Source organism: Lithobates pipiens, unplaced genomic scaffold (assembly GCF_037356315.1).
Source record: "Lithobates pipiens isolate NorthernLeopardFrog02 unplaced genomic scaffold, aLitPip1_a1.2 Scaffold_30, whole genome shotgun sequence".
Classification (NCBI taxonomy): domain Eukaryota; kingdom Metazoa; phylum Chordata; class Amphibia; order Anura; family Ranidae; genus Lithobates; species Lithobates pipiens.
In genome coordinates this window covers 60,107,705-60,120,284 of record NW_027507791.1, presented here as the reverse complement: position 1 = coordinate 60,120,284, position 12,580 = coordinate 60,107,705, and the positions used below count along the sequence as shown (strand labels likewise).

Genomic DNA, 12,580 nt, shown 5'->3' with positions numbered 1-12,580 from the left:
GTCTTTTGTTTTTTTCATTTAATAAATTGTTGTTATGCTTTTTACATCAGACTATGAGTCTCTCTGATGCGCTGTCCTTTTGATGGTTCAATAAAACCTCCTTATGAAGGGGCACCCCCGCCCACATGAGTGGGGGAAGAGATGGTGGCTTCATTCAAGGCCATTCCTTATACGCAGTTTCATTTGAGACTGCTGCAAAACAGTATCCTGTCAACATGGAACAAGAGGGTCCAAGCTCTAGACTTCCCAATGCGTTTATCCCCCAAAGTGCATCAAAGCCTCAGTTGGTGGTTGATATCCAAGAATCTTCAAAAAGGAAAATCTTTCCTACCAGTTACCTGGAAGGTGGTAACAACAGATGCCAGCCCTCTGGGCTGGTTAGAAGTCCTGGAAGAAGTGTCTGTCCAAGGAAAATGGTCCAAATCAGAAATTACCTTGCCCATCAATATTCTAGAGATTCGGGCAGCACGCCTGGCTCTGAAAGCCTTGACGCTCAGATTACAGAATTGTCCTGTCAGGATCCAATCTGACAATGCCACAAGAGTGGCCTATATGAATCACAAAGGGGGCACAAGAAGTCTTGCGGCCCAGAAAGAGGTGAATCATATCCTATCTTGGGCAGAAGACAACATTCCTTGTCTATCAGCTGTCCTCATTCCAGGAATAGAGAATTGGCAGGCGGACTACTTGGGTCACCAACAGTTGTTCCCAGTAGAATGGTCTCTTCACCCCAACATCTTTCTGTTAATATATCAAAGATGGGGAATTCTGGATGAGGATCTGTTTGCGTCTAGGTTCAACAAAAAGATCAACAACTTTGTGTCAAGGATAAAGGATCTGCTGGCACGTGGAACTGATGCCTTGATTTTTCCGTGGGATCGGTTTTCACTGATCTATGCGTTCTCTCCTGTTCTGCTGCTTCCGTGCCTTCTTCGCAGGATCAAGCAGGAAGGGAAGGAGTTGATTCTTGTGGCCCAGGAGATCTTGGTATGCAGACATCATAAAGATGGCGGTAAGGGACCCATGGACCCTACCACCATGGCCAGACCTTCTCTCGCAAGGTCTGGTATTTCATCCTACCTTACAAACACTAAATTTAATGGTTTGGCTATTGAGACCCACATTCTGGGCTGTCAGCTTCAGTAGTTTCTACTTTGGTTAATGCTAAGAAGCTGGCCTCCAGAGTCATATACTATTGAGTCTGGAAGGCATATGTCTCCTGGTGTGAATCCAGGGATTGGCACCCCAGGAAATATGTCATAGGTAGGATCCTTGAATTTCTACAGATGGGATTAGACATGAAGCTGGCCTTGAGTACTATCAAAGGCCAGGTGTCGGCCTTATCTGTGTTTTTTTTCAATGACCACTTGCTTCCCACTCTCTGGTTCATAGCTTTATTCAGGGGGTAACGTGGATTAATCCTCCAGTAAGGTCACCCCTGAACCCTTGGGACTTGAATTTAGTCCCGCTGAAATTACAGAAACAGCCTTTTGAGCCGATACGAGATATTCCCTTGGTCCTTTTGACAGGGAAATTCGTATCAGAGTTGGCTGCTATTTCTTGTAAAGAGCCATATTTGAGTATTTATAAGGGTAAGGTTGTATTGCATCCTCATCCTAATTTCCTACCGAAGGTAGTGTCAGGTTTTCATTTAAATCAGCAAATTGTTCTGCCTTAATTTTTTCCAGAACCTCGTTCTGCGGCGGAAAGTTCACTCAAGGCCTATTTGAAGGTGACCGCTCAGATTCGTAAAACAGATGTTTTGTTTGTGTTGCCAGAAGGTCCTAAAAGAGGACAGGCAGCATCGAAATCTACTATTTCTAAATGGATTCGTCAAGTGATTGTTCAAGCTCATGGTTTAAATTGGAAAATTCCACCTTTTCATATTAAAGCGCACTCCACCAGGGCTGTTAGTACTTCCTGGGCAGTGCATCACCCAGCCTCCATGGCTCAAATCTGCAAGGCCGCAACTTGGTCTTCAGTCCATACATTTACCAGATTCTATCAAGTAGATGCAAAAGGTCATGAGGATATCACTTTTGGGCGCAGTGTACTGCAGGCTGCAGTATAAGTCCTCTAGTCTCTTAGTGCCCTACTTTTGTTGCATCTCCCTCCCTTCAGTTGGCATTGCTATGGGACATCCCACATAGTAACTGTCCCATGATGTACAATAAGAAAATAGGATTTTTACAACAGCTTACCTGTAAAATCCATTTCTTTGAAGTACATCATGGGACACAGATGGTCCCGTGTTTTTGGGATACACATGTATTGCTTTGCTACAAAACTGAGGTACTCCCAGTAGTGGGAGGGGTTATATAGGGAGTGGACTTCTTGTCTTGGGGTGTGCCAGTGTCCATCACCTGAAGGTGGCCCCATAGCAACTACTATGGCTCTGTGTCTCATGACGTACTTCAAAGAAAAGGATTTTACAGGTAAACTGTTTTAAAAATCCTATTTTTTCCAGCATACTGTTTTTCTTACCTCATACATTCAGTTACAGAGAGCATCTGATGGCTGTGTCCCTACAGCCTGACCGATTAGTTCCTCCTCACCCCTTAAAATGATAAAGGACTCTTTTTTAAAGTAGTTATAAAGCCTGAAGGTTCAGTATGCAGCTCCTTCCACAGCTCTCCCATTACTTACCCAAGCCAAATCCCAATCCAGCGATGTGCACGAGAGCTGCTACTATCTCAGCTCTCTGCCTCTTTGCTCTCCTGTCTGCCTTGGCTCTTGCTGCTGTCTATCACAACCAGTATGGAGGGACAGGGTGGCATGGTCGAGCCCCGTTATGTGTGTGTTGTGGCTCGGGAGCAAGAATGCAAGTCGCTTGCTGTGGGGGCAATTGGCAGGGGACCAGAGAAAAGGAGGATCAGGTTTGCTCTTTGTAGAGCAGGTAAGTATAACATGTTTGTTAATTAAAAAATAAAAAATTAAGCCTTTACTATCACTTGCTCTTTGCATTAGTGTTAGAATATTATTCCAATTCATAATTCGGCATTTATAGGTGTTATAGTATATTCATGGCAAGCTTGCAAAACATATTTGGTTGTATGGTTAGTCATAATAAATATAGTATGTGTGAATGACCTTTATCAATTGATTTTATATGATTATTCATCTAAAGCTGAGTATTGCTGGAAGTTTCTGGTGTATGAAAATGACATATAAGGTATCTTGGTATAGAATGTCATGAGAAGACAAAAACAGACACGTATCTTCGTAGCCAGAGGAATAATACATACGCTATTTGTTTATATCCTGTTAAGTTTAGTGTAGTCTCAGTCATATTAATAAGTATTATTATATAGTTACTTAATGTAAAGTTGGTAATATGTGTTCATATTATGTAGATGTTTGGTTATATGACATTACATGATCAGCACGTTACATGTGGGCTTGTCACTCAAACTCCATATGACTCTCTGAGTTAGTATTTCCTTATGTATAGCATATTGCTGAAGTTAGCAGAAATGAATGTGTGCCATACAAGGTCCTAAGTTTTTGTGAGGTTATGACTTTCACATGTAACATATAAAGCCAACGCTTCCATATTGAAGGTCGGACAGACACGCACACAGGCACTAGGACAGATGACACTGACATATTCACATGAAGATTCACTGACAAGTTGAAACAGCAGAAGTCTAATGCCCTGCACACAAGGTCGGACTTTCCAACGGAAAATGTGCGATCAGATCTTGTTGTCGGAAAATCCGATCGTGTGTGGGCTCCATCAGACTTTTTCCATCGGAATTTCCGGCACACAACGTTTGAGAGCAGGATCTAAAATTTTCCAACAACAAAATCCGATCATTTAAATTCCAATCGTGTGTAAATAATTCCAACGGACAAAGTGCCACGCATGCTCAGTATAAATTACGAGACGAAAGCTATTGGCTACTGCCCACTTTATAGTCCTGTTGTACGTTTTCTACATCACCGCGTTCTGAACAATCGGATTTTCTAACAACTTTGTGCGACCATGTGTATGCAAGACAGGTTTGGGCCAAAATCCGTCGGATTTTGTAGTCGGAATGTCCGAACGTGTGTACGGGGCATAAAAACATCATTTCCTGCTTCTTCTTGGGCTACAAGAGACAGCATGGAAGCAGCAGAGGCAGCAGCCATGAAGCACACATGCTTTCATAAGCTTATTACAGCTTTATAACTATTCATTCTATTTCATATATTTTTACCTACACTGAACTGAACTATTATACTTTTTACAATGTATTTATGATGCGTACTGTGACGACAAACTCGCACTTTGTTTTATGTCAGTCTGACTATCAATGCTATTTATCCAGAAACGTCTCGAGATACAAGAATATTAGATAGTATTTATACTATTCTTCAACCAGTATGCAGGCAAATATACTAATTAATTCGATTTTACTTTTCCAAAACATGTTTCTTTCTCTACATTATTAATAAACTGGAGGTTAGAGCCTCTCGCTAAAAATATACATAATATATCTAATGTGTGTTTTTTCTTCTCTACAGAACCTGTTCCTACCCCAACTTTTGGAAGTGTCAAAACGAAAATAACTGATGATGGGTGCAATGCAACCCTTCAATGTTTGGTCCCAACAAACAAATCATCATTGTCCTATACCTGGAAATACAGACATGGAGACTCTGAATATCAGCTGTATAATAATTCTGGAGACACAATCCAGATAACATTGACAAACAACTCCTGGGATAGGGAGTTTATGTGTATAGTACATAACCCTGCTGACCAGAAGAACATCTCTGTGAAGGACATCTGTTTGGATAACGATACAAAAAACAAGAGAGTTCCAAATGGTAGGTGACAAATCAGGAATTTAGAGAACACCTGTAATTTAATAGTATAATGGAAAAAGTGGAAGAGGTGGGTAGGGTCTAGATCAGGGGTGCCCAACCAGTGGCCCGGGGACCACATGTGGCCCGCAGAGCCCTCTGATGTGGCCCGCGACCTCCTGCTCTGGGACAGAATAGAAAGAAGACTGTTATTAAAGGTCAGTTTATTACTAAAATAACAGTGTATATATGGGCATATCTTTTCTGCAGTGGTTACTGGGCTGCTTTTAAACTGATCCGCAGGTGCAGAGCAGTTCACCTGTGGGTCACCTGCACTGAGCCACAGACCCCCACCATTACCTGCGAGCCTGATGAGCTTTCTGAAAGTGCACCAAGCCCGCAGAACACAATAGAAGTTCATCGCAAACTGCAGGAAAGCCAAAAGTACACTGCGTTGCACAAGTGGTGCGGGTAAACCGCAGCGCATCAGTGTAAAAGCAGCCTTGGACCCCTTTCACGCGGTCAGTCCGACCAATTGGACCCTTCATTCACCTGTGGCAGACATAAACCGACTTGTGTTCTACCTCCAATACGATTCGCTAAAAAGTATCGTGGACTGCGTCCGTGTCCGCTCTGCAGATGCAGAGTGGACACGGACATGCCATCCACCCACTCCACTCATTGTGACCCGCGACCAGTTACCAAGTGGCCCTCACTCTTCAAGAGGTTGGGCAACCCTGGTCTACAGTGACTGTAAGCACGGGTCTTTAAAGAGGGACTGAACTCAAAACAGGGTAGGCAGTGGGCAAAAACTTTTAAGAGGGTGTTAGTTTCCTTATCGTAAGTATATAATTTCTGGTGTAGTTCTCCCTTTGTACCACTAGATACCCCTGTCTGTCCCTAGCTCCCTAATATGAAATTATGTTTATGAGACTGACTTCCTTTAGTGTTCTGTTTGCTAGGGGGACATCAGGCATGGCAGCAGTGTGTCCTCTTTGTGAACTTTGGGCAGCCATCTTTGAGACAGACAGGTCTTATATAGCCCCTGCAGTGTTTTTTTCTTTTTTGGAAGAGCCTTGTAGTGTGGAAAAAGTAGGTAGGGACAGAGTATTGATTGTGAGGGAGAGATAGGATGGGCATAGGAAAAGATTTTTTTTGTGTAGAAGAGGATGTCTAAGGACATCCTGGATCCCTCATGTATGTGATGGGATTCCTGGTGATGGGAAGAAGGAACCTTTTTGCATGTTATCAGCATACTGCTCTGGCATGTGCCTGAACACCAGTGGGACAGTGAATCATCCCTTCTAGCAGGTCACAGTGATCAACCACAAGCGAATGTGTTTAAGGAATGTAGCGCGCCCCAAATTTTCACAATCTCGCCGAATAAGAAAACTGTCCATTACTTTGTTTTTGTTGTTTATTGATAGATTAGAACTTGGATGGGGACTGGGAGATTATGGGATGCCCATTTGACTTCAAACAACTTCAGGGACAACTCTTCCTATATATAGTCTATATACACTCCTCTGCTTCCTCCAGCACTTGCTTTCTTGCAGTACAACCCCCCTCCCCCCACACTAGGGGGCACCTTTAAGGGCCACGCCAGCCTCCTCAGCACTCCATCTTCCAATCGACTGCCCCCCTGCTGGCATGACTCATGCCCATTTATGAAGTGGCATGCTCCCTTACAGCCCATTTGCTGGGGATTGGCTGGGGCCCTCAAATATGCCAAGCAGCCCCTCCTAGTCTCCACCCACTACATCTGGAAGCTTCTCCAAGGTTCCAGAAAACAGGGAGAGGCTGCTTGCTCAGTCATCCAGTCTCCCTGAGTCACTCAAACCTTACCCAGATTCAATCCAGGCTTGGCTCTCAGCCAGACCAATTTACCTCCTCTAACAACTAACTATAAACAACTAGCATACTAGGTAGAGGATGCTACAAAGAGAAAGCCTTCAGCAACCTACTGAATGCAAGTACTGTATGCTTACCACACTACTAAAATTGTCTAATGCCTCGTACACACGATCGGAATTCCGTCCAGAAATGAGACAGATGACAGCTTTTCATTGGAAAATGCAACCATGTGTATGCTCCATCGGAATTTATCTGTCCGAATTTCCGCCAGCCAAAAATTGATAGCATGTTCTCAATTTTCCTGATGGAAAAACTTTCTATCAGTAATTCCGATCGTGTGTATGCAGTTCCGACACGCCAAAAATCAAGCATGCTCAGATTCAACTATGAGACAGAAGCTATTGGCTACTGGCTATTGAACTTCCTTTTTCTAGTCCCGTTGTACGAGTTGTACGTCACCGCATTATAAACAATTGGAATTTGGTGTGACTGTGTGTAGGCAAGACAGCTTGAGCGGAATTCCGTCGGAATTCTGTCGGAAAAACCATCAGAGCTTTTTCCGACGAGAATTCCGATCTTGTGTACGCGGCATTAGGTTTGATGCGGATAAGTACCTAGTTGTTAAAGTTGATTCTGGAAGAATGCTTACCATTATTTTCCACTGCTCATTACTTCGCACAGTAAATTGTGTTGCCTGATCCCACCGCAGTATAGCCACATGTAAGCCCCACTCACAGGATTGTCACCAATAATGCAGGTGGTCCCCCTGCAGCTGATCGTTTCCCATTATTGACTTACCATACTTTGTTCTGCACTGTCTCTCTGTGTGGAGATGCCATATTGGTAGAGGCAGGGTTTTGCTTCCTCATATCAGAGAATCCAGCAAGAAGAACTTTGACATCAAATTTCACTCCAAATCTCCTAATGCCTCATACAAACGATCAGATTGTTGGCCAACAAAACCGTGTATTTTTGTCCAAAGGGCGTTTGCTCAAACTTGTTTTGCATACACACGGTCACACAAATGTTGGCCAACAATTATGAACGTAGTGGCGTACTAGATGTACTACGTGGTTTTTCAGCTCTTTAGCGCCACCCTTTGAGCTCCTTCTGCTAATTTCGTGTTAGTAGAAGTTTGGTGAGTGTTGATTTGCGTTTTTCTTTTCGCGTTTTTCAGTTCGTGCTTTTCATTTTGTGCTTTTCAGTTCGTTTCTGAACGGCCATTCGTCAACCAATGTTGCTGAATCGGAGGAGATAACGTGTTATTTATTATTGGCCTTGGAGTTATTGCTTTCACATAATTTTTTGGGTTGAATAATGACTTGATTTGTTAAATTTTCTATATTTTTGGATGCATAGAATGCACTTTTTGGTTAAGTTCTATTGGCAGATAGCATGTTTAATTATTATTATTATTATTATTTTTTTAATGCACAATAAAAGGGACACCAACATACCATATTTGCCGGCGTATAAGACGACCCGGCATATAAGACGACCCCCTAAAAACCTGCACAGTTAAAATGTTTTGCCCGTACTCACCGTTTAAGACGACCCCCGATTCCGAGGCTTCCGACGCTTCATATCCCTCTTCTTCTTCGTTCTTGCTGGAGCCATTTCCTTCTTCCTTCTGGTGCTGGAGCCAATCACGGCGAGCAATGTATTCTATTAATGAATACAAAGCCTGCTGGGATTGGCGGAGGCTGTTACATCATCAGCCCGCGCCTCACTCTCAAAGCCAATCGGAGCAGGCTACTGTGTGTAGCCTGCTCGGATTGGCAGAGATTGCTGCTCCAATCCGAGCAGGCTCTGTATTCATTTGAATACATCGCTCACTGGGATTGGTTCAGTGGTATATACTGTATGTAGCCGAAGCTACATACAGTATTACCGGACATCTAGAAGGCATCCCAGCAGCTGACCCGGCGTATAAGACGACCCCTCCTTTTTGCTCAGTTTTTTTAAGTGTAAAAGGTCGTCTTATACGCCGGAAAATACGGTAGTTGTATCTTTGTTCTGAAAAACTATATGACAATGGTTTTGTGGCACAATTAAAAATGAAAAAAAAAACATAATAATATTAATCTTGATATCACTAGAAAAAAAAACTTTGAAAATTTGTTTGCAAAAACTCCATCAGTATCACCAGCAAAGCAGCTTCATTATTATCCCATTAAAGAAGAAGAGAATTGTGCGCTGCATTTGGAGATTTCATAATTTGCCACGTCACGAATGTTAATTCTCCATTACAAATGCTAGTTTACAAGACCGACCGCTTCTGCTTCCGAGCATTTGTTGGCGGAAAATTTGAAAACCTGCTAGCCAACAACAATTGTCCGATGGAGCGTACACATGGTCGGACTGTCCGCCAACAGCCCGACATCCAACATTTCCCGTCGGAAAGTCTGATCGTTTGTACAAGGTTTTAGACTAGCAGTCATGACTGCTGTGGTGCAATGAGCCCAGGAACCATAAACTGTAAACCGCCTTTTAACCCTTGCCCCTTCATCCCAATGAATAACACACATACAACTGTTAAGTTGGAAAGGGCAAGGCCACAGCTTTATTTAAATCCAACACATAACATCTGAATACTTCAAACAGTGCCTGTTACAGTTATACTGTGAGCACATAATTCCAAAGGAGGGTAAGGAGATAAGAAGGGGCCTGTCCTTACCATAAGGCCCCTTTCACATGGGGCGGTGCGGGCGTCGGCGGTAAAGCGCCGATATTTTTAGCGGCGCTTTACCGTTGTTTTAGCAGCGGTCTGCGGACGCTAGCGGGGTGGTTTTAACCCCCGCTAGCGGCCGAAAAAGGGTTAAAACCGCCCGCAAAGCGCCGCTGCAGTGGCGCTTTGCTGCCGGTATTGCCGCGCTGTCCCATTGATTTCAATGGGTAGGAGCGGTGAATACACCGCTCCTTCATCGCTCCAAAGATGCGGCTAGCAGGACTTTTTTCACCGTCCTGCCAGCGCACCGATCCAGTGTGAAAGCCCTCCGGATTTCACACTGGAGTGAAAGGGGCCGTTTTTTTTCAGGCGCTACACAGACGCTATTTTTAGCGCTGTAACGCCTGAAAACCGCCCCAGTGTGAAAGGGGCCTAAGTGCTGGACAGGCCATCTGCTTCCCATTTCCGTCAAGAGCATATCCCCATAACAGCCATTTTATGCTGGCAAGGTCAAGAAACCGCAGCAAGCTGTGACATACCAATGAAAATAGGGCGGGAGGGTGGGCAGCTCTTCCAAACCACGCTTCCAGAAAGATCTGGACTTCTTGGGGGCAATACTTTTGTCAAGCTCAGGCCCAGCCCAGTCCACTTCCCAACCAATCTTAGTGACCCCTTGGTCACTTTAACCCGCCCTGGTCATGCCCCCATCAGTCAGGGCTCTCTTTCCCTAAAGAGGTCAAGAGGCCTTCAGAGGTAGCAGTGTCTTAAATTTCACACTGTGCATATAAATTATTAGGCTGTAAGTAGAAAATGTGTCTAGACACACTGATATACCAGGAATTATTCTTTCACAAGGAAGTCCCAAGACAAAATGTGATTTGTTTATTTTTTAGAAATTTTTTAGGCACAACTGATATTTGAAAAGCATTTATTTTAATATAGCAAATCTTAAATTTTTAAGTTCATGCCCACTTTAAAGAACTTTGGTTAAAAGAAAAATTTACTGCAGTTATATGATCATAAAAATCATTAAATGCTAATTTGTAAGAGTCTGAATTTGTCTTGGATTTAAACTCCTACAATCCAGCAGCACTCAAGCCCATCAGGGGCCAATCATGTATCCTGCATAAAGACGGGCACAGGGGCGGACTGACCATAGGGCCACTCGTGCACTGCCCAAGGGCCCTGTGCCACTAGGGGGCCCCATCAGGGTTGCAAGCCTCAGTAAAACCAGGGAAAGTATGTGAAAATCTGTGGGTTTTTTTTTCACCTGTCTCTGAAATGTCCCTTACCAACAACCTTTTGGTCTAAAAATCCTTAGATTATAGCTACCCCACCTCTCCAGTACCTTCTCAGCCAATACAAACATGTCTGTGTATACTGTGTGATTGTATACTGTGTGTGTGTGTTTGTGTATAATCTCCTATTGCCCGGGGGCCCCATGAGTTGTCAGTCCGCCCCTGGACTGGCGCGAGGGATGACTTCCCCTGGCTGTGGATGCTCTTTCATTGTCTAATCATCACACGGGGGTTTGAAGGTGACCATGCTATATTACTTAACTGTAGACATGGGCGCCGTCAATAAATTTGTTTCATTCCGTTCTGTTCCGGTTCGTGTTAGAATTAATTCGTACTTCGTATTTCGTGTCCGAAATTCAATTTCAATCCGTACGAAATACGAATTGTCGTTAGGTTTGTTAACTTGTAAAAAATATATACCTCAATATGACAATATGTCCAAATTTCGTTACTACGCAAACAACATGTGACTTGGTTGACCAATCAGAGGTTTTCTTCTGCTGCTGAGGCCTACAGGGCAGGCCCGATCATGTGACTTCCCTTTGTGGGTTAGTTAGTGTAGTGCAGCAGATCACACGATTATTTGTCTGTGCATCTGAGCGAATATCTTTGCAATCCTTAGTTTTTCATTGTTAATTTTAGTTTATATCTGTTGTAGTTTGCAAGTGTATCATCTCTTAGTGTTTAGTTTCTGGTTTTATTCCTTTTTTGGTTGATTTTGAGAGACCATTTTTTTGGGCATATGCTCATTATGAGGGGCTCCCACCATCCCTGTGCTATGCTGACTTCCTCCTGGGGCTGCTTATCATGAGGGGCTCCCACCATCCCTGTGCTGTGCTGACTTCCTCCTGGGGCTGTACCCCTGCTGTGCTCAGTATGTCAGTACAGCACAGGAATGGTGGAAACCCCTCATAATGAGCACAGCAGAGGTACAGCCCCAGGAGGAAGTCAGCACAGCACAGGGATGGTGGGAACCCCTCATAATATGCACAGCAGAGGTACAGCCCCAGGAGGAAGTCAGCATAGCACAGGAATGGTGGAAACCCCTCATAATGAGCACAGCAGAGGTACAGCCCCAGGAGGAAGTCAGCACAGCACAGGGATGGTGGGAGCCCCTCATAATATGCACAGCAGAGGTACAGCCCCAGGAGGAAGTCAGCACAGCACAGGGATGATGGGAGCCCCTCATAATATGCACAGCAGAGGTACAGCCCCAGGAGGAAGTCAGCACAGCACAGGGATGGTGGGAGCCCCTCATAATAAGCAGCCCCAGGAGGAAGTCAGCATAGCACAGGGATGGTGGGAGCCCCTCATAATAAGCAGCCCCAGGAGGAATTCAGCATAGCACAGGGATGGTGGGAGCCCCTCATAATGAGCACAGCAGAGGTACAGCCCCAGGAGGAAGTCAGCATAGCACAGGGATGGTGGGAGCCCCTCATAATAAGGATAATGACTGAGTCATCGATGCAACGACAACTGATCCGAAATTCGTAAACAAAAGTTCGTATTGCATACAGAATTCGGACGCATGGCAATTCGTATTTCGGATCCTTCCGAACGTACGAATTTTGGGAAATTCGTACGAATTTGAGATTCGTACGAAACGAATCGCACATGTGTACTTAACTGCAGTAGAGGAAAACTGAGCTTTGCTGCCTGGCAGGGCTATATAACTCTCAAGACTGGATGGACAGATATAGAAAAAAATATTTCTCCTGTGTATTTAGTGTTTTGCTTTGTAGCTTTGAATGTTTTAGTTTTTATCTTTTTTTAGGAACCCCACCCAACTCCACTTTTACATACCCTCAAGCACATACTAATACAACATATATCTCAGGCAAGTACCGGAACTATTATTCCTCTTTTTTTTATGTAGTAATCAGGTTCTGGGCAGCACTGAATGCAGAGGATGCAGAATTAAAGTGCAAGTGTAGGAAAACAGCTACATTTACTTACATGCCCCCCCCCCCCC

The 12,580-nt window shown here is 44.0% G+C and overlaps 1 protein-coding gene across 2 annotated transcripts in view; it reads left to right on the top strand.

Annotated features, from left to right (window-relative positions):
• LOC143942899 (CD48 antigen-like) overlaps positions 1-12,580 on the top strand; it is a 149,040-nt gene that overhangs the window by 102,969 nt on the left and 33,491 nt on the right. For both annotated transcript variants that reach the window (XM_077464311.1, XM_077464310.1), the window contains exon 3: positions 4,507-4,812. In XM_077464311.1, coding sequence (XP_077320437.1) covers positions 4,507-4,812 — 306 coding nt within the window. The remainder of the gene's footprint in view (positions 1-4,506; positions 4,813-12,580) is intronic.